General features: G+C 42.1%; 1 protein-coding gene across 3 annotated transcripts in view; it reads left to right on the top strand.

Annotated features, from left to right (window-relative positions):
- Positions 1-23,719, top strand: part of nedd9 (neural precursor cell expressed, developmentally down-regulated 9) — a 103,929-nt gene that overhangs the window by 21,595 nt on the left and 58,615 nt on the right. For 2 of the 3 annotated variants that reach the window (XM_063069957.1, XM_063069955.1), the window contains exon 2: positions 15,835-15,950. The exons of the other annotated variant lie outside the window; for it this stretch is intronic. In XM_063069957.1, coding sequence (XP_062926027.1) covers positions 15,885-15,950 — 66 coding nt within the window. In that variant the 5' untranslated portion in view covers positions 15,835-15,884. The remainder of the gene's footprint in view (positions 1-15,834; positions 15,951-23,719) is intronic. 3 annotated transcript variants of the gene reach the window in all.

Below are 23,719 nucleotides of genomic sequence, written 5' to 3'. Positions count from 1 at the left end.
ATCAAGAATATCACTCCATATTTGGGAATGGGTGTGGATATCTTGCAGTAGAAACTAACTGATAAAATAGTGAGACTGTAAAGTACACTCTATAAATACTGAGAACATGCACTGGGTACGTGTCTTTGGACACAGATTTTACAGTGCAAAGGTATGTGGTATCTGATTATTGCACTCTCTCCAACCAGTATGATGATCTAATCCAGTTACTTTTAAGGATCTCTTGTGTTTGTCTTCAGAGTTTGCAGTAATTTCCAATTTCAATGAGTTGATGGTAAGCATGAGGAGCTTTTTGGTTGCCAGTTCTCCCAGAACACCACAATATGGATTTTCAATTGCCAGGGTCAAATGAGGCTAGAGGCACAATCCACTGGTCTAGAAAGTTTTATAGTTGGTCTGGGCCAGTGGTTCCCAAAGTGGGCAATATCACCCCCCCTTGAGGACTGTGGGAGTTTCTAAGGGGGCAATAAAGATAAAGGGAGCAGTGAGAAGGGTGGCAGCTGAGGGATTACAGGCTTAATTTAAGAAATGAATTACTTACTATAAGCATTTGATCCTCAGTGTCTCATAATTGATTACAATGATCATATTGTCATCTCATCTCTTGCTAGCCCTCTGTTCTCTTAGATTTTGCTTGAAGGACGTTAGTCATTGAAAAGCAATATGACGCTTTTGTATTTGACAAATCATGAATCAGAATCAGGTTTATTTTCACTGGCATGTGACGTAAAATTTGTTCACGAGTAATCTGGACTGGAGACACTGTTATTTCTGGGCTTGGCCCATGCACTATGGCCATTCACTACTGTAGTACAGTGTTAGCTAGTACGATTCACCTACTCTAACCATGCAGTGAGGTAATTCATGTAAATTAGGGTATGGCACTCATTGGGGTAACGTTCAGAATTTCCCCTTTTGAGTGGTCATGACTGCATTTCTCTAGTCCACAGTCCAACCGAGATATTGCCCTTCTTTATGTACATCCAGGCAGAGAGTCAGATTTTACCTAAGCTATGGTGACATCATAAATTTCCCCTTTATTGATTGCAGTGCATGAGGTTGCACTTAAACAAAAGGTGATTGATAGATGTTAAATTATTGAAGATGGCTGAAGTAGACCAAGTGAAAAGGAAGTATAGACAGTTCAGTGTGGCGTATCTGAACCAGCACCAAGCAACCACCAGCAGCCAATGTGTTTGTTATGTGAAAAAGTGAGGCAATAGAACCATCCAGGTTCCTTGAACATTTTAAGAGAATGCACTCTGATAAAGCAAATATGAACTTTGTTTATTTTCAGTTACTTTGCTAAACTTTCAGAAACGGGAAAACACTTCAAAACACGTTTGCCAGCACTTCACAACAAACTGTGATGCTTTGTGTGCTTCATATAACATTTCATTGCTCAATGCTAAGTCTAGAAAGCCCCATACAATTGGAGAAGAACCGATTCTGCCAGCAGTAAGGGAGGTTCTGAGTATGGTTTTGCATAGTCGCCAGAGCAAATAGTTAAAGTGATTCCGTTCAGTGACAACTCTAGTCAAAGACGAATGGAAGAAATGTTTGAAAATGCCAAAGACACATTGTGCAACATTCTCAGGACAACAGAATTTGCTCTGCAGTTGGAAGAGTTAACTTTGCCAGGAAACAAATCTTTGCTTTTTTGGTTATTTTCACTTCATAAAAGATAAAAACATGGTTTAAGAATTGTCATTTGCAAGGAGACTAGAAACAGATATGAATGGGGAGTCAATATTTCAGGTTGTTGCATAGTTTTTCAAAGAGAAGGACATTCCGCACACCAACATTCTTTATTGTGCAACAGACGGGGCACCATCAATGACAGACACCACTGTGGGGTTATTACTTTCTTGGAAAAAGCCGTACCTAATATATTTACCACTCACTGTGTAAGTCACAGACAATATCTTGGCACAAAAACCTCAGTGATCAGCTGCACAAGTTATTAAATACTGTTATCGCAGCAGTAAATAAAATCAAGGTTGTAGGAAAAAATCTCTGAGCGCTATCCTGCACTATGAAAAAAGGTCAAGATGTTCCTTATTGCCTTTCCAATATCATATATAGTGAAGTGCAGTTTCAGTAGTCACCCAACTTCTTTCAAAGCAGTGAAACAGGCTGCAAGTTACTGAACACGGGGATCTGAGACTCCTTCTGAGTGACGTTCAGCCTGAAGTTGAGAAGCTGATGTCACTGCATCAAACCCATCCATCTCACTGAAAGGTGAAAAAGCAATGAAGCAGTGAATAGTTCAACTACTGATATAAGCTCTAAAATGTTGATGTAAATAAAGAAATAATTTTATTCATAGCTTTAAATGGATTTGAATATTTTTTTCAATTATTTGTCACTGCTTTGAATTTGCAGTTCCTATTTTCTTTCACTGTGCATCATTAATCAAAATTTTTATAATTCTGTAATGGCCAGAAAGAGGGGGGTGGGTGCTAGGGATAAGATCTGTGATCTAGTGGAGTAGTAACCCAAAAAGTTTGGGAATACTAGTCTAGATAAATTTATATATTTTAACAGCTGGCCAGTAAAAGATCTGAATTTGAGAGGATTGGGGTCAAAAATGGATAAATGGATAAAATATGGGTTGAATCTTGGCTCAATAGTGTGAAGAGTAATTTTGGGTACTTTTTTTAGTGTCTTAGCGCACAACTAAACATATGATTGCTGATCCTTGGATGGGATTTTTGTGTGTTCTGCCATATTCTTCTTGACATGGAACCCAAATGTAATCATTCTACTGCAACACATGGTATTTGTCCGCAGTAAAAATGTGGAGGTAGGATTGCACCTGCCGTGCTGAAAGCTGGCAACTGGAGGAACGATTAACCCATTGATAGGATCTCTGTACTGAGACCAACACTATCAATCTCAGTGCAGTGTTATGCAGGGAAAAAAGGCAACATTATTCCTTGAAACTCACAGTTGAACTTCCTGATCTTTATGCAACTTTCACAAGCAAATTTGGAGTGACTTACTAAGATATTAAAAATTTATTTTTCTAAGCAACACACACAAAATGCCAAGTAGCTGTATGGATATCAATAAACAGTTGACGTTTTGGGCCTAAATCCTTCTTCAGGACTGGAAAGGAAGGGGGAAGATGCCAGAATTAAAAGGTTGGGGGAGAAGAAGGAGGATTGCTAGAAGGTGAGAGGTGAAGCCAGGTGGGTATGGGAGAGATAAAGGACTGGAGAGGAAGACATCTGATGGGAGAGGAGAGTGAACCAAAGGTGAAAGGGAAAGACGGGGAGGTCCGGGGGAGGTGATAGGCAGGTGAGAAGAGGCCATTGTAGGGAATAAAAGAAGAAGGGTGGGAAAAGAAAAAATATTTTTACCAGAAGGAGAAATCATTATTCATGCCATTAGGTTGAAGACAGAATATAAGATGTTGCCCCTCCACCCTGAGGCTGGCCTCATTTTGGCATCTTGTACCAACATGTTAGAACGGGAATTGGAATTAAAATGCTTGGCCACCAGGAAGTTCCACTTTTGGCAGATGGAGCCGGGGGTACTCGACTAAGCAGTCCCCCAATTACTTTTTCTGAGTAATCAGACCAAAGGAAGGGCTTTGTGACTCTTACAGAGACCTCCAATCCACATAAATTTTGAGAATGCTTTAGTATACAACTTGGACTAATGCCATTCTTGGTTTTGCACTGGAGAAAGGCAGTGCAAAACACTTCATTAACAAGTCATAAAGTAATATTAACTCCTTGACTTTTACCTCATAATAAATCAATACCTGTATCTCCCAGTGCCTTATTGGATATCAGTGCTATGGTAATGTAGTAATAGCATAATTGTGCATATCAATTGGCTTTCCACGAGTCATAGTCTAGTGAGGCTGGAGATCACTTTAGTGGTTTTGCAGATTTTGTAGTTAATGTCTCAGAGGCTTACAGCACAGAAGTAGGCTGTAGGGGCTAACTGGCCCACATCAACTAAGGTACCCATGCAAGCTAGTACCTTTTGCCTACATTTGGCTGACGTCCTTTGAAATCTTTTCTATCCAAGTACATACCTGTCCATCTGCCAAAATCTGATTAGCCCAGATAAACTGTCCCATAAAAAGCTCTGCATTTGAGGGAATCAAGGCCAAGAATGGAAATGATATAGACATTTAAACTTTTTTTCAACAGAAGTGTTCTACTTTTTCCCCAGAGCTTTCTGATGTTGTGTAAAATTAGGCTTTGGTTATAATAAATATCTAGTGAAAGATACCAGGGACACAGTATGCAAATAAATGTTAAAATAGAAAACAGCAGTGAGTGATATTAGAACTTAAAAGCCATTTGTCTATCTCTTTTGCTGCTTACCACTACAGCGAAGACATTTCATTGTATCAAACCGTAAACTGAAAGTGTACCAAAGTTCATATTTCTTGCATAGCTTGGATTTAGTTTTTCTATGAATATAATGTAAGCTGCCCCTAGTTAGTAACAAAAATCAGCTTGGAATTAGAACAAGATACAAACCAAATGATTTTTAAGATACTTAAAGCAGAAACAATGGTGATGTTTAAGTGGCTAGAGATGGATGTACAGTATGAATATGCAAGGCTTGGAAGGATGTAAATCATGTGGAGGTTGAAGAGATTTAATTTAATTAGCATTGTGGGTGGCATAGACGGTGTGGGCCAAAGGGCCTGTACCTATGGGTTCTGTACTGTTCTATGTGCTGTATTTTGAGTTTCAGGCAGCTTTGGCTACAGGACGTGGTGGGCACAACCCAGTCCCATCACAGGCAAAGCCCTCCCCAGCACTGGATACACTTACATGGAGCACTGCAACAAGAAAGCAGCATCATCATCAAAGACTCCCACCGTTCATCGCTGCATTATAATCCGGCTGGAGGTACAGCAGTCTCAGGTTCCACACCACCAGGTTTAGGAACAGTCATTACCTTACAAACATCAGGCTGCTGATGAGTAACTTACAGACTTGCTCTCAATGGCCGTACAACTCATATTCTCAGTATTATTTTTATTTGCACAGTTTGTCTTCTTTTGCACATTAGTCAGTCTTTGTTATGTATGATTTTCCATAAATTGTTTATTTTCCAGTTAATGCCTGCAAGAAAATGAATCTCAATGCAGTATGTTATGTATACTTTGGTAATAAATTTATTTTTAAAATTGATAGTGGTTCAGAGCATGTCACCCCGACATTCCTGCTCTTGGTGATTATAGCTCCATGCACATCTGAAATCCCAGTATTCAGGATGTATGAGCTATTAACAGCAAAGCTGAGAAGATGATTTAGTGTTTCACCAGTGCTGAGCTGTTGAGAAGGAAGGTTTTTCAAGGAATGACATACAAGCAAACTGATAACAGCTTTGTGGTAAACCATGTATATATGTTGTAACTCGGTTACCTGTCTGGACACACACCTCTGCTGACTGCCCCTGTGGCTCCTCCCACAGAGTCCTGTATAAAGGTGTTCGCCTTGTCCCTCCCCCTCAGTCCGGGGGCAGACACTCACTGTGGAGGTCGTATTGTACAGCGAATAAAAGCCTTTCAGTATTTTACCAAACCTCAGTCTTTTGGAGTAATTGAAGGTGCTTCAAGCTTAACTAGGAAGAACAATGAAATTGGGTTGATGCACGCGTTGGAAAAGTGGGATTTAAGGCTGGATCAGAAATGGAGGACAAAAAGGTTTACAGTAGCTTGTGTAGAAAGTGAGGCTGTCAGAGGGCCATGGGGTGGGGAAGTGTGCAAAATTGGAAGTGAATAAAGTACAACTCGAATACTGGAGCACAGGATCTGAACATGGGATTTCAGATGTACGTGGGTAGGAAGGTGCTATCATCATGAACAGGAACATTGGGGTGAAATGCTCTGAACCACTATCAATGTTGAAAACAAATTTATGATCAAAATATGTAAAATGCACTACATTGAGGTTCATTTCTTGCAGGCCTTAACAGGAAAAAGAAACAATTAATTTATAGAAAGCCATACATAACAGACAAAGACTGACAAATAATGTGCAAGAGAAGACAAACTCTGCAAATGTTGCATCATATACTGCATTGAGATTCATTTTGGAAGAGTAACTTCATTAAAAGGAATCATGACTCCATGAATTAGCTGAGTAATTCCCATTGCCCAAGTTGGAAATCATTGCAAGGTACTTTAATTATAACATAATCCTGCAAATTGATGCCTGTTTGTGAATGGAAGGAGGGTGGGTGGTTCTCTCACTGTGGAACCTTTTTGAGTGACAAGCTTTGATCTGTACCCTGAATGCTACCTAGTTACATCCCACCTGACTCCACTATCCCCAACATTTTCCCATCCTCTCCTAATCAGCTCAGTCCTTCTAAATTTGTGTAGTTTTCCCCACCTCCACCCTCCACCCTCCCTCCGTTTACAGCAGCTATGCACACTTGCCAGTCTGAAACATTGTGGCCTGGAATCTCTTAGTTTTTCTCAACTGACTGCCTGACTAACTTCAGATGTACTGTTCGTGAGTGGGGCTTCAGCTGAAGTTGTAACTTTCAATAAGAAAAGCCTATGAAAGATCCTTCCCCTCACAATTCCACTTTTCCATCTGCCCTACTGAGTTAGGCAGCTACATGTTAAACATGAAGTGGGGAAAGCATTTAATGGTATAAATAAAAGGCATTACAGCCAAACAAAAAGATCAGAATCAGGCTTAATATCACTGGCATACGTGGTGAAATTTGTTGATATGCAGCAGCAGTGCATTGCAATACATAACAATAAAAACTGAAGATTACAATGAGTATATATTTTTTAATTTAAATTAAATAAATCGTGCAAAAAGACAAAGGAAAGAGCCCAAGAGATCCCCAGAGATGTTTACACCCAGGAATTTGAAACTGCTCACCCTTTCCACTGCTGATCCCTTGGTCTGGTATGATCACTGGTTTGTGCCCCTCGTCTTACCTTTTCCGAAGACCACAATTAATTCTTTGATCTTACCTGCTCAGTGGTTGAGTGTGAGATTTGTGCTGCAACACCACTCAACCAGCTGATCTCTCTCACTCCTGCAAGCCTTCTCATTTTCTCCTTCCAAGTTTATTTATTATCTTAATTTAGTTAGATTCTGGACTAGTTCCTGAGGATTGGAGGGTGGCTAATGTAACCCCACTTTTTAAAAAAGGAGGGAGAGAGAAACCGGGGAATTATAGACCGGTTAGCCTAACGTCGGTGGTGGGGAAACTGCTAGAATCAGTTATCAAAGATGTGATAACAGCACATTTGGAAAGCGGTGAAATCATCGGACAAAGTCAGCATGGATTTGTGAAAGGAAAATCATGTCTGACGAATCTCATAGAATTTTTTGAGGATGTAACTAGTAGAGTGGATAGGGGAGAACCAGTGGATGTGGTATATTTGGATTTTCAAAAGGCTTTTGTCAAGGTCCCACACAGGAAATTAGTGTGCAAACTTAAAGCACACGGTATTGAGGGTAAGGTATTGATGTGGATGGAGAATTGGTTAGCAGACAGGAAGCAAAGAGTGGGAATAAACGGGACCTTTTCAGAATGGCAGGTGGTGACTAGTGGGGTACTGCAAGGCTCAGTGCTGGGACCCCAGTTGTTTATAATATATATTAATGACTTGGATGAGGGAATTAAATGCAGCATCTCCAAGTTTGCGGATGACAGGAAGCTGGGTGGCAGTGTTAGCTGTGAGGAGGATGCTAAGAGGATGCAGAGTGACTTGGATAGGTTGGGTGAGTGGGCAAATTCATGGCAGATGCAATTTAATGTGGATAAATGTGAAGTTATCCACTTTGGTGGCAAAAATAGGAAAACAGATTATTATCTGAATGGTGGCTGATTAGGAAAAGGGGAGGTGCAACGAGACCTGGGTGTCATTATACACCAGTCATTGAAAGTGGGCATGCAGGTACAGCAGGCGGTGAAAAAGGCGAATGGTATGCTGGCATTTATAGCGAGAGGATTCGAGTACAGGAGCAGGGAGGTACTACTGCAGTTGTACAAGGCCTTGGTAAGACTATACCTGGAGTATTGTGTGCAGTTTTGGTCCCCTAATCTGAGGAAAGACATTCTTGCCATAGAGGGAGTACAAAGAAGGTCCACCAGATTGTCTATCCACGGCCTCCTCTACTGTAAAGATGAAGCCACACTCAGGTTGGAGGAACAACACCTTATATTCCGTCTGGGTAGCCTCCAACCTGATGGCATGAACATTGACTTCTCTAACTTCCGCTAGGCCCCACCTCCCCCTCGTACCCCATCTGTTACTCATTTTTATGCACACATTCTTTCTCTCACTCTCCTCTTTCTCCCTCTGTCCCTCTGAATATACCTCTTGCCCATCCTCTGGGTCACCCCCCCCCGTCTTTCTTCCCGGACCTCCTGTCCCATGATCCTCTCGTATCCCCTTTTGCCTATCACCTGTCCAGCTCTCGGCTCTATCCCTCCCCCTCCTGTCTTCTCCTATCATTTTGCATCTCCCCCTCCCCCTCCAGCTTTCAAATCCCTTACTCACTCTTCCTTCAGTTAGTCCTGACGAAGGGTCTCGGCCTGAAACGTCGACTGCGCCTCTTCCTATAGATGCTGCTTGGCCTGCTGCGTTCACCAGCAACTTTGATGTGTGCCACCAGATTGATTCCTGGGATGGCAGGACTTTCATATGAAGAAAGACTGGATGTACTGGGCTTGTACTCATTGGAATTTAGAAGATTGAGGGGGGATCTGATTGAAACGTATAAAATCCTAAAGGAATTGGACAGGCTAGATGAAGAAAGATTGTTCCCGATTTTGGAGAAGTCCAGAACAAGGGGTCACAGTTTGAGGATAAAGGGGAAGCCTTTTAGGACCGAGATTAGGAAAAACTTCATAATAAATGGTGGTGCAGGCTCGAAGGGCCAAATGGCCTACTCCTGCACCTATTTTCTATGTTTCTATGTATCTTCTTACCGCCATGATTAGCATTAGTTGTGAACTGGCAATAATGAAAAAACACTGTTCTCCCTCAGAAACTCTTTAAAGGTATGTTTTCTTTCCTATACCTCAATTTGTTGGTCCCAGAATCTTCCATGCAAGCTCCTCCTATTGGTTTGCTGGCAATAGCTGAATCTGCTGTTTCCCATTGTGTGGCTATCCTGCTGTTCAATATTCAACATTCAACATTGCATTCAACGTTCTTTGCAAAACAGTTGCAGCAAACAAGGACTCCACTTGATCCAATCCAACTAGTCCATTGTCTTTTCCTCCTCACTGTTCTACAATTTTTTTGTTTACCCACATTCTCTTCTTGAATGCTATGATCATCCTTTACTGCTATCTCTGGCAGTGCATTCCAGACAAGTTTCCCAAAGTTAATTTTGGTCTGATGTATGGTTAGGGTGAAATTGATCAGTATTTTGAACATTCCTTTACATTTCCCTTCTTGGAAATTGGGATATAAACTGATCTCCCTCACCTCTGCTCCTCTGACACTCAACACAGGTGCATCAACCTCTCCCTCAATGTTGCAAAAATAAAGGAGCTGGTTGTGGACTACAGAAGGAATGGAGACAGGCCATCCCCTATTGATATTAATGGATCTGGGGTTGAGAGGGTGAACAGCTTTAAGTTCCTCGCCATACACATCACCGGGGGTCTCACGTAGTCTCTGTGTACTGGCTATGTGGTGAAAAAGGCACAACAGCGCCTCCTTCACCTCAGATGGGCAAAGAAGTTTTTATGGGCCACCAGATCCTAAGAACTTTCTACAGGGACACAATTGAGAGCATCCTGACTGGCTGCATCACTGCCTGGTATGGGAACTGTACTTCTCTCAATCGCAGGACCCTGCAGAGAGTGGTGCGGACAGCCCAGCGCATCTGTAGATGTGAACTTCCCACTATTGAGGACATTTACAAAGACAAGTGTGTAAAAAGGGCCTCAAGGACCTGAGTCACCCCAACCACAAACAGTTCCAGTTGCTACCATCCGGGAAACAGTACCACAGCATAAAAGCCAGAACCAACAGGCTCCAGGACAACTTCTTCCACCAGACCATCAGACTGATTAATTCACGCTGATACAATTCAATTCAATATACAGGAGATCTCACTGTCCCTGTTCCTTTTTATAAGTATGTCCCCAGTTTATATGACCTCTTTATTTCTTCCTGCCTGAATGTAATGCCTCCCATTTCCTCTGCCACTTTTCTGCCCACTTAACCAATCTGTCTGCATCTCACTGAAGCCTGTTTCCATCCCCACACAGTTCACCACATCTCTGAATGTTACAGTGTTCCTCATTCAATGGTTCTCTGATATGACCTTGTAGAATCCAAGCGAACTTGCTAGATTAAGTTTTTAAAAAGTAGAAAATTTGAGAAACACTGTCTTATCTAAAGCTTACCGGTTATTTAATCATAGACAAGGAATCACAACCTATTTTTTCCAGATTTTAAGCTGACTCAAGCCAAAATGTAGTTCTGCATGACAGCATATCAACAGTATCATAACTCCCTGATGACAGGGTTGTCAGCTGATGGTCTTAGACACTAATCTCTTGCTTCGCTGACAGTGTTGCAAATTAATTTCCTGCAATAAGATCCAATTACTTTGATTGATGCAAGGTCCTTTGTATAAACATTGTGAGCCATCATCATTGTGATCATTTCTTCCAATATCTGTGTAAATGCTGTGGATGAATGGCAAAGTAAAAGGAATACAAAACACCCTGATAATTAGAAAACCATTAAAGCAAATACCTGTATATATATTTTGAGGCTCTTAGAACATAGAACATAGAATAGGACAGCACAATGCAGGCCCTTCAGCCCACATTGTTGTGCCAACCCTCAAACCCTGCCTCCCATATAAGCCCCCACCTTAAATTCCTCCATATACCTGTCTAGTAGTCTCTTAAACTTCACTAGTGTATCTGCCTCCACCACTGACTCAGGCAGTGCATTCCACGCATCAACCACTCTCTGAGTAAAAAACCTTCCTCTAATATCCCCCTTGAACTTCCCATGTCCTTAAAGCCATGTCCTCTTGTATTGAGCAGTGGTGCCCTGGGGAAGAGGCGCTGGCTGTCCTCTCTATCTATTCCTCTTATTATCTTGTACACCTCTATCATGTCTCCTCTCATCCTCCTTCTCTCCAAAGAGTAAAGCCCTAGCTCCCTTAATCTCTGATCATAATGCATACTCTCTAAACCAGGCAGCATCCTGGTAAATCTCCTCTGTATCCTTTCCAATGCTTCCACATCCTTCCTATAGTGAGGCGACCAGAACTGGACACAGTACTCCAAGTGTGGCCTAACCAGAGTTTTATAGAGCTGCATCATTACATCGCGACTCTTAAACTCTATCCCTCGACTTATGAAAGCTAACACCCCATAAGCTTTCTTAACTACCCTATCCGCCTGTGAGGCAACTTTCAGGGATCTGTGGACATGTATCCCGAGATCCCTCTGCTCCTCCACACTACCAATTATCCTGCCATTTACTTTGTACTCTGCCTTGGAGTTTGTCCTTCCAAAGTGTACCACCTCATACTTCTCTAGGTTGAACTCTATCTGCCACTTCTCAGCCCACTTCTGCATCCTATCAATGTCTCTCTGCAATCTTTGACAATCCTGTACACTATCTACGACACCACCAACCTTTGTGTCATCTGCAAACTTGCCAACCCACCCTTCTAGGTCACCCCCACATCCAGGTTGTTAATAAAAATCACGAAAAGTAGAGGTCCCAGAACAGATCCTTGTGGGACACCACTAGTCACAATCCTCCAATCTGAATGTACTCCCTCCACCACCACCCTCTGCCTTCTGCAGGCAAGCCAATTCTGAATTCTCTTGTAAATGAATTTTGAAGAGGTTGGCAATGTCAGTTACTCCATTGTTCAGAGTATTTGAGACACATTTTCGTAACATTTCTGACCTGCATCAATTGACCTTCTTAAGTATGAACCACAGAAAGCAGAAGTAAGATTTTATTTTTTTATGAAAAACCACAGCTTCCCTAAAGGGTCAAGGAATAGAATAGCTTTATTGCTCTATGATTTAAAAAAACAGAAACAGCTCTGTAATTATCATAACAGAATAACTCAGAATGTGTAATTATCCTTGTGGCAATTTCTCTCAACTTGTTCAGCCAGTAAGTAGTGTTGGGTCTCAGCGTAGGCTGTGGACACCAGCCACCACCTTGTTGCCCAACAAATTGTTAATGTACAATCCACCTTCAGAGCTTCACATTTACTGCCTGATTTTACTCTCGAGTTCTCTCTTAAGTGATTGGAAAATGCCAACTGTCCATCACTATCATAATTGTCATTAGTGAACCAATCATAAACGTGCAGGGTCCCCTGAATCGACACGTCCATTATTACATAACACAGTGAAAAACCTTTCTCCTACATGGTTTTATTCAAGTGACTTTGGTATATCCTGCTTTGGTATCCATTTCTGCTAAGCCCTCTCTAATAGCATGGACTAAATCCAGTTAGCATGCGATTTTGATCTATTTCCCCAGGGAAAATGTGATCTGACCTTGCTTGGATACTGGGACACAAACTATTGCTTTTAGGGATCTGCTCTGCAAACAAAAACTGTTTAAACATTCAAGTTAAAAATGTATTAACATATTTTGCTTATTTAATTTCATGTCAGTTTAAAATAGCTTTGCCATTATTACCATATATTATTGCATCAGTCCCTTATAGCCCTCAATTCCTTAATTTTTCAAAAAAATGTATCTACCTTTTTAAAAAAAAAAAATCCTGAATGGTCTTACTTGAGGATTTGAGCTAATTTTGTCATTGCATATTACTGAATTAATACCACTGGCATGGTCCTTAACATTTGTTGCTTTGCTGCAGCAGCACAGTACAATACCTAATAAAAAAAAGTTTATAAATTGCGATAAGAAATATATGTATATTTATGTGAATTAAGTAAGAAGTGCAAAAAGAGAAGGGAAACTAGTGAGGTAGTGTTCATGGGTTCATTGTCCATTCAGAAATCTGATGGCAGAGGGCAAGAAGCTATTCCTAAAAAGCTGAGTGTGTCTCTTCAAACTCCTGTACCTCCTCTTTGATGGTGCTGAGGGTCACTATTTATAATCCAAAGTCAAAACCACATTATTTCTGTTTAACCCATTACCCTAAAACAAAATTCAGTTCCACACAGTCTGTTCTTTTTCCTGCAGTTGCAACATCTCCCCCTACTTTTTCCTCTTCCTCTCCCCTTCACCCTCATCTTTCTTCCTTCCCCTCAGGACAGAGGATGACTTGCTGTGTGGTTTTGTGTGTTCTGAGCTGATGAAGACAATGTGAAGCTGGTAGACTGTTTTACAAATGGGGTAGGAGGAGAATGATGTGGTGGGTGAGTGACAACATAGATCACTTTTGTCTGCCACTTATACAGGATTTCTATAAATTCCCAATACATAGGTATGAGGTTCCCAATGCTAACCCAAGTACCCAAGCACATTCGCTCTGTCTGCTGCCAAAGGCAGGATCTCCTGGTAGCTACCCACTTCATTTGACCTCCCATTGTCATTCTGATAATGTCATTCCATGGTCTTCACTACTGCCATGATGATGCCAAACTCAGCAGCACCTCATTTCCTGTCTAGGTAGTCTCCAACTTGACATAAACATTGATTTCTCCAAGTTCTAGTAGTAATTTCTCTCCCCTTCCCCCCTCCTCTCTTTTTCCATTCTGGTTACCCTCTCACCTCTTCTCCTCCACTGCATATCACTTCCCTTTGGCTTCGCTCCTCCTTTTTCTTTCATGATCCACTGTCCTCTCCTATTAGATTTCTTCTTTTTCACCTTCCATTTATCCGCTCTCAGCTTCTCAGTTCATCACCACCCACCTTCCCCCTCACCAGGTCTCACCAATCACCTGCCAGCTTGTACTCCTTTCGCTCCCCCACCTTCTTATTCTGGTTTCTGCCCCCTTCCTTACCAGTCATGATGAAGGGTCTCGGCCTGAGACGTTGACTGCTTATTTGCCTCCATAGATGTTTTGTAACTTGCCGAGCTCCAACAGCATTTTGTATCCCAAAATGCTTTCCCCTCAATATGCAGCATTTTGTAGCCCAAGCATGCTTTCTCCTCTTCGAGTGGTCAAGGGCTAGTGATTCCCTGGAGTCAGTGAAGATGTTGTATTGCCTCATGGAGGTATTGAACACATTCCTGAATCTGTAGTTTTTATCCACTAGATAACCTCTTTATCTGGCAGAACATGGCATGGAGTGTCTTTTTTCTGAGCCTTGACTTTGTGTGTGTGACATGGCTTGTCGAATATAGCCAGCTAATTTAGACTCATCTAGCACGTTGATATAAAACATAGAACGTTAACATCATACTGTAAACACAAAATTCTTTAGACGCTGGAAATCCAGAGCAACATACACAAAATGCTGGAGGAACTCAGCAGGTCAGGCAGCATTTGTGGAAATGAATAAACAGTCGATGTTTATGTGGAGAGAGGAAGAAGAACTAGTTAGAGAGTGATAGGTGAAGCCAGATCGGTGGAAAAGGTCAAGGGCTGGAGAAGAAGGAATCTGATAGGAGGAGAAAGGGAAGAAGGAGGGGCACAAGGGGGAGGTGCTAAGCAGGTGGAAAGAAGAGGTAAGAGGCTTGATGGAGAATAGAAGAAGGTAGAAAGGGGAGGGCAAAAAAAATCATTGGAGTGGAAGGAGAAATGGATGTTCATGCCTTCAGGTTGGAGGCTACTTAGACGGAATATGAGGTGTTGCCCCACCACCTTGAGAGAGGCCTCATCGTGGAAAATAAGGATGCCATGAACTGACGTGTCAGAACAGAAATAGGGATAGGAATTAAAATGCTTAGCTATTGGGAAATTCTGCTTTCGGCAAATGGAGCGGAGGTGCTGAACAAAGCGCACCCCCCCCCCCCCCCATTTACATTGGGTCTCACCATTGGGAGCACTGGATAAAATAGACAACCTCACAGATTCACAGATGAAGTTTTGACTCACCTGAAAGGACTGTTTGCGACCCTGAATGGAGAGGAGAGAGGAGGTGAATGGGCAGGTGTAGCATTTCTGCCACTTGCAGGGATATGTGCCAGGAGAGAAATTAGGACAAGGGAATCGTGGAGGGAGTGATCTCTGTGGAAAATGGAGAGTGAGGTGTGGGGGGGGGGGGAGGTAAAGGTGTGTTTGGTGGTGGAATCCATTGAAGATGGTGGAAGTTGCAGAGAATGATGTGTCAGATGCAGAGGCTCGTGGGATGGTAAGTGTTGAAGCAGCGGAAGACGGATGTGTTGATGTAATAGTGGGAAAACAATTATTAATAAATCAAAAAAAACTGGGAATAAGTCTAGTGGCATTACATGCCTTGTTGCCAGTTCTGGAGGTTTCAGTTTTGTTATGCATATCCTTGACAAATGCGTATTTTAATATGTTGCAAAATTGCAGTTGTGCTTGTATAAAGAAAGTGTAATCTCACTCACTTTCACTTGAGGAGTTTACTTGGTGATTTATTTCACTCATTTGCCTTATTCAGTCGTATCAGACAGATAATGGGTTAATTTCATGTGTAGACTTTGCCAAGTATAGTGTGCAATTACCTGAAGAGGTTTTCTTCCCTGCTTCCAAATGATGCCCAACAATCCAATACAACTGAGAGGAAAAATATGTTTCACTGCTGAGTTCCAGCTGCTTCTGTTGTTTTCCTGCTAGCTCCTCCTCATGTGCCAGAAATGGGTAAGCACATTTACCCACAGAATTAGCTAAAATTCAAAGGCATGCTGAAACCTCCAGAACAGGCAACAAGGCATGTGATGGCCGCTAGCTTTTTGATTCATTAATAACTCTTTTCCCCACAAGCACCAACAAGCACCAAGGGGAGTCTGAGGGGGAGCTACATCACTCAGAGGATGACGCGAATGTGGAAAGAGCTGCTGGCAGAAGTGGTAGATGTGGGTTCAGCTGTGACATTCCAGGTAAGTTCTATGACTCTATTGGTCCGAGTGCAGGTCAATGGGACTAGGCAAATTAATGGTTTGGCACAGACTAGATGGGCTGAAGAGCCTTTTTCTGTGCTGTAGTGTTCTGTGACTGTGACTCTTTCCTAAGTTTGGAGATAGGTGCATAGATGAGAGAGCTATGAGAAGCTATGCTCTAGGTGATGGCATTAGGCTGGCATAGGGGCTAGTATGATCTTGGAAATACAAGGGACGAATTGCAGATGAAATGCCATTGGAATAGTGACAAGATAATCCATTTAGTGATGTTGAATGAGAGCTGGAAACTGAGTGAATGCCTCTGTTCTTTGACAGAGTCCAGTGGGATATCTGTCAATATCCAGGAGAATGATTGTGGTTCTGGTCTTGGTTCAAAAGTTATTTGAAAAATGGCATCTTGAGACTGCCAAAAGCTCTCGTTATATATATTAGAGTGGCTGCCTAAACTTTGTGCTTAAAACTTTGGGTAGTACCTTGTGCCTACAAACTTCTGACTCTTTGATTAGCTACACTAGACGGCAAATTTTTTTGCAAGTGTTGCTTCCTCAGAATTTTTTTTATTTATGATAGACCACTTGAAGCTGAACACAATATAATTTCAGACTATTTGTATCATGTAGGAATTTGGAGAGAAACAAGAAATAAATTGAATTGCATTGAATTCAATTTATTTCTTACATCCTTCACATACATGAGGAGTAAAAATCTTTGTTACATCTCCATCTCAATGTGCAAGATGCAATTTATAGTATTTTGTAATAAATAGTATGTACAACAGGACAGTCAACTTTTGTTGAATATAATGCATTTAATGACATAACGATGCTAATGCTTTACAAAGCTAATAATATTTTGTTGATGATTTTCATTTGTACTCAGTGTCTGAGACTTCTTGCTTAAGTGTCCAACAATAATCAGCCAGCACTGATGAATTCCAGTTGTCCTGATACCATTTCTCCATGACCACAATGCCCTGGTGAAACCTTTCACCATGCTTGTCACTAACAGCGCCAAGATTTGCAGGAAAAAAGTCTAAATGGGAACGCAAAAAATGAATCTTTAGTGACATATTGCTGTAGCTATCATAGAACCAGAGCTAGATCTCTTCACTTGGGTGATTTTCTAAAAGGTTGGCAACATGTCTCTTGTCAGAATATCAGTGTTCAAATCCCACTTCAGCCACTAAACCAACACCCCATTTCCATTCTCTGAGTGTTGGAATGTTTGAGTGGTGGATAAGGTGTTTAACTAAGAGTCCATCTAATCATTCAAGTGAAGTTAAGAGGTCGTGTGGTCCTAGAGAAAGCAAAGTGATCTGAGTGTCTAGTGCTGCAGTTCTTCTCTATTTCACTCCACAGCTTGAGTGTTAAATATGGTTTAAATGAGCTGTTGCATTTTCACCCACACTTATTACTTTTTATTGAATGGTTTTGAAGTATTTTGAGATTTTGAAGTATACTGAGATTCAGAAAGTAAAGAAATAATTCATCTCTCTATAATTAGTGTTGTAGATTTAGTTTAAGTGAATTTACAAGAAAGAAAGGATTTTTTTTTCTCCCATTCCATATGGTAAACAAGTCCTTTCTTCAGCCATGAGTAGAAATCTTTGCCCTCTGCTACTGTATTTATTGTCAGAAATGCTAATGAGGTTTAGGTTAATTTGGAAACCAATTAAAACCTCTTTTGTTAGTGCCAGCATTTTGCACCAATTAAGCTTTATTTTGTTTGGATATGGAAATGAATTTTAAGCCATGAAGGACTAACTTGGTGGTGAGAAAGATTTGGGCTGGGTGCACAATGTCCACTGAGGTCAGCATCTTGTCTTTTTGCACCTGCTTCATGTTGAGGTGGATCTGTCCCTATTCCTGGAGGTGTGGTTAATTCAGAACACTAACTTAGCATTGGTCTTTATGGAGAGAGCTCTCCATGAAATGCCCAGCCATGATGTCCTTCAGAATGAAGCGATGGCAGTAAGTTGTAAGTGATCTTCAACAGTCATATAGAATCCTTGTAGAGCAGAGAGAATACGATGGTATTGTGGAATTAAAGTGGAAAATTTCCTGCAAGGTTAGAAACCTGCCAAGTCTGTGAAGTCTCACAATAAATACAATACTCTGTCTTCCAAGAAGGAGCATGTTTCTCTGCACTGCCACTCTCTAGTTGGTGAATCTACTAGGTCAACTGTTACTTCCAGTAATTTGGTCTTGTATCCTTTATTCAACCTAAATTTGAATTGTGCCAAAAATGCTTCTATAAGCAGATGCTTGTAACTTGACTAATTCAAACAAATGATTGGACTCAACAGGAGTTGGCTGTTAATTACTTCAGATAGAATGATAGCAATTTGTGACCATCGCATTGCAATTGAAGCTCATTACACAGCAAGGGTGTTCTGGAGTGCAGATCCAAAGTTGAGAACCAATTGGACAAGAGAATGAAGATTGTCTTTCCTTAGTTTTTGAAAAAAATAAATGATTATTCATAAAAGTATATACAAGAAATACAAAAGAGTACAATTCATTGTGTTGTCAAGTCTGTACACTCTCAGTGTCCAGCTGAGACAGGACTTTAGACTGCTGTCCTTCCCCACAAAACACTTTTGCACTGGTTGTACCAGGCTTCAGTCCGTCTCTCACCACACCTCTGCAGCCTGGACTGAGCCAGCTGGCAGAATTCCCTTACAGTAATCTCATCCAGGAAACTCAACAAGTTTCAGGCAGATCAAAGTGCATCTGTCACCTGGTTGATTATCTTCTAGTGACAGTTAATGTTTATCTTGGTACACATCCCTTGAAACAACAATCAGAAACTCCTCTCTTAAGCAGCTGCTTGGGGTGAGCAAGGACCTTTGCATCCTTTTCCAGAACTTCTTTGCATGATCCACAGAGTGGGTGATCACCTCATCCTCATGAATATCTTGAGGGAAATGTGCACAGAATGAGATTCTGACCATGCAGGAAGAATTTGAAAGGGAGCCAAGCAATATATGAGAGCTTGTCAGTGAGTTTTTGTGATGAGGCATTCTGCCAAATGTTTTTCACCATCTCAGTGAGTTAAATTCGTCTCGGGGGCATGAAGAGGCATGTTAGTTCCTCTGAGTCAGTGGCTGGCCCAGACTCTCTCATTCACTGTCATCTAAAACCTGTGTGATAAAGGACAGCAAGTTTTTGGAGGGCGCCATCTGACACTTTTCTGTCATACAAATTAGCATAGAAGGATTTAAAGATCCATATGTTGTAAAGTCCCCAGTACCACCTTGTAGGATCTAGTCCCTGTTCCAAATGGAGGCTGCAATCATACTCTGTACTGAAGCTACTTCACAATGTTAACACTCCCTAAGGTTATTTAATTTTTAAGTGGAATAATTTTTTTTAAGTGCAGCAATTTTAACAACTATTTGTACGGGCCATGTTCTGTAGGCATGTTGACGTGTGATGGCAGTCAATAACGTTTTGAAGGGCTGTGTGGAAGTGGATGTTTGCCCCTACTTGTGAGTTTAGTCAAGACTTGCTGTAGTTCTCCTTGACTCTGTTTGTGATTTATCTATTTAGTTTCAAAGTCATGATGAGAGACAGAAAACACAATAGGCAACATTGTTCCATTTCTTTTAGAGAAAACTTCATTTCCTTATTTTTCAAATTATTTTCCCTTGCAAGGATGTACTCCAGCCCAGCAGTTTTAGGGGGCCTCTAGTGAACTTATGAACACCAAGCTCTCTCCCTCCCGAAGACCAGGCACATATCCTCACAAGTGGACTGGGGAATTGCCCTGCTACCTGCACCTGTGAATAACCATCCTGACCAGGCCCAAGAGCAGACCAACAAGTAGTTCCACCATACAACTTGACTCCACTGCACTGTAGCACAGAGTCAGAAATTGAAGGGCAGCCCCTTCAGACAGTCAAATAGGAGCTGCGGCCTCTCACGTTCTGTGTAAATATGGAATACTGACTCCTTTAGGCAGAACAACTTGAAAACATCTCTGTGAGCACTCCACCCCATAACCTACCCCCCCCCCATGTAATGTCTCCCGTATAGAGAGACCTCCAATGGGGACCCTATTGGTGGAACGTACTGTGGTGGCATGTCCAACTGATGGACAAGTGTGAAGACATGGGAGTGTTGGCAATGAAGACAATTATACAGAGATCATTGCTCCATGCGCAGGTACATTGAGGTACAAGTACAGTACAGTGAATAACTTGCAGCAGCCTCACAGCACATAGATTCAGACAACATATGAACAAGAATTATATACAAGAAATACAAGACAATAAGAAGAAAACAATGTGCAAAACAAGACTACCAATAGAAGCACCAATGCCTTTGAGCAGAAAATCCTACAAAAGGTAGTGGATTTGGCCCAGTACATCATGGGTAAAACCTTCCCAACCATTGAGCACATCTACATGAAATGTTGCTGTAGAAAAGCAGCATCCATCATCAGAAATCCCCACTATCCACTCTCTTCTCACTGCTGCCATCAGGTAAAAGGTACAGGTGTCTCAGGCCTCACACCACCAGGTTCAAGAACAATTTCTACTCCTCAACCATCAGGCTCTTGAACAAAAAGGGATAGGTACACTCAATTAAAGCCTCTGTTATCTTGTTATTTCATGCTCATTATTTATTACTATTTACTTATATCTGTATTTGCGCAGTTTGTTTTCGACTTATAGTTCCTGATGTATACAGTTCCTGTATACAGTTATTATTCTATAGATTTGCTAAGTATGCCCACAGAAAAAGAATCTCAGGGTTGTATATGATGACATGTATGTAGTCTGATAAGAAATTTTACTTTGAACTTTGAAGTCTAGTGCAAAAAAAACATCTATGATAGTGCAAGAAGTGGTCTGTAGTGTCCTGTTGCTGAAGAAGAGTTAGGGTTATACAGATTGGTTCAAGAACCTAATATTTGTAGCAAAGTAGCTGTTCCTACAACTACTTGTGGTACAGCAAAAAAAAAAGCCATGACCCAAACATAAGAAAATCTGCAGATGTTGGAAATTCAAAGCAATACATACACACACTCACACTCACACACTCACACTCACACTCACACACACTCACACTCTCTCACACACCCACACACACACACTCACATTCACTCCCACACTCACACTCACACTCACTCACACTCACACTCACTCACACACACACACACACACACACACACACACACACACACACACACACACCACACACACACACACACACACTCACACACTCACACACTCACACACTCACACACTCACACACACACACTCACACTCTCTCACACACACCACACACACACACCACACACACACACTCACACTCTCTCACACACACACACACACACACCACACACACACACTCACACACACACACACTCACACTCTCTCACACACACCACACACACACACCACACACACACACACACACACACACACACACACTCACACTCTCTCACACACCCACACACACACACACACACCACACACACACACACACACACACTCACACTCTCTCACACACCCACACACACACACACACTCACACTCACTCCCACACACACACTCACACTCACTCACACACACACACACTCACACTCTCTCACACACACACACACACACTCTCTCACACACACCACACACACACACCACACACTCACACTCTCTCACACACACACTCACACTGTCTCACACACACACACACACCACACACTCACACACACACACGCACACTCACACTCTCTCACACACACCACACACACACACACACACACACACACACACACACACACACACACACACCTGCTGGGGGAGCTCAGCAGGCTGGGCAGCATCTGTGGAAACAATCAACATTTCAGGCTGAGACCCTTCATCAGTTCTGGAAAGGAAGGGGGACAGAGCCAAGCTAGTGGGGATCCTTGATGATAGATGCCACCTGCTTGAAGTTGTAGTTGCAGTAGAGGGAGAGTGCTCTCTCAAGACTTCAGAGGGACCATGACTGGCTGAGAAGAACAATGCTCAAAGGAGGCATGCTCTTTGTGCAGAGTTCACAGAGAGCCCCCAGGGCTACTTTCAAGCCCTTTTAACAGGGTAATGTCCATCAAGTCTTTCAGAAACAGTGCTTTGGGGAAGACTGCAGTGTTAGGAAATCCCCAAGCTGTCCACCATAGGCTTTGAAGGTGAAAATGACTTGCTTGTTGTGCCATCATATTCATCCATGATTCATCAAGCTTGGAGTTCTCTTAGTGGGTCAGACAGAAGCATGGGCTGCTGTCTATCTGCCTCAGTGGGTTTCAATAGGTACATTTAATGTCAGAGAAACTCTTCTTCTTCACAAACATCCACGAAAACAGAGGAGTGCCCCAAAGAATGAATGACAGTTAAATGTTAGAACACCAAGGACTACCCCCCCATCTCCCCCTCCCACAAGTAAGCAGCATCAAAGCAACGACCTCCCTTCCCCCACCAGCAATAAAGCATCGGCCATTTACAATAAGGGAAAAAGAGGTGTCCCCGTTTCACAATGAGAGGGGAGACATAACAAAAGAACTCGCTAATTTATGGTATCAAAAGTCTGTTGCGTCACTTTTTCCAAGCTCTGTGCCCTAAGAACTCGGGTCTCTGGGCACACAGACAGCAGCAAGCCCACGGCTTATGATCTTCCTTGTACTCCCACGATGCACCAGGTGGTGGCACTGGCCTTGAATCTGCCCGCCTCCAGAGCCATGAAAATCCAGCACCCTGAAGGCATGCTGCCTTCCAGCCCGCATCCTTGGCATATCGAAAAGCGGCCAGTCGTGAGGCCCCAGGAGCGCAATTTCCGCAAAGGACTGAAGTGAGCATGTAACTCCAGATCAGGGTCTTCAAAAGAACCTTGAAAAGGAAAAAAAGTGATTTCAAAGATAGAAATAGAGCTGTCTCTGAAGATGCAAATTCTGCCACGTTGGACCACTTGTTTAGTCCAACACCTCCTGTGTCATTGACCTACCCAAACAATGGCCCTCTGAGGTAACACTAAATTATGGGATTTTCTCAGATCTGGAGCTTTGAGGTTGTTGCAGCGGCCAGCTCAGGCAACAAAGGATGGTGTCTTTCAAAGCCATGGGCCAGTCCTACTCAGAAGGCTGAGGTGTCTATCCCTTTCTGGGATGATTTTTCCAATGGATTTCAAGGTGGTGCTTTTCTTGGAATGCTCTTTGTTGTGTATCAGCTACCCAAACCAAATAACCTTTCCCAGTAGGATAACAAACTGCTTATCTGGAAAAAAGCCCTGTATAGCCTTGCATTGTAAGGTCACATTACTACCAACTTAGCTGAGTGAGGAATTACTTGCTTAACCAAAGGCACTATTCATTAGCTTGACAATGACACAGTGAAGGCATGTGGACTTGATCATAGAAAACAGAGCCTACAAGCTGTGAAGTAATTGTTGATTACATTCTCCTCCCAAAGCTGTTGGCACCCTCTTCCCTCTCTAACCCAAATGTTGAAGCATTTAGACTTTCTGAAGAAGTGATGCAGCCAGTGCATTTGGACAGCCTAACTGCACAGTGGCTCCACTTCCCTCAAGACTTTTCACATTCTTCACCATTTACAAAATTATTGTCTTGACCTTGTGCTACTTGTGCTGCCTGATCAGAAGTAGTAAATAAGTATACTTGAGCACATTGCCTGAGCACTCACTGAGGGGAAACCTCACACCTCTCTCAGATTGTAGAACCTAGAACAGAACAGAACAGCACAGGAACAGGCC

This window comes from Mobula hypostoma, chromosome 17, assembly GCF_963921235.1.
Source record: "Mobula hypostoma chromosome 17, sMobHyp1.1, whole genome shotgun sequence".
Taxonomy (NCBI): domain Eukaryota; kingdom Metazoa; phylum Chordata; class Chondrichthyes; order Myliobatiformes; family Myliobatidae; genus Mobula; species Mobula hypostoma.
Note: the sequence above shows the minus strand (reverse complement) of the source record. Positions and strands in the feature narration are given on the sequence as shown.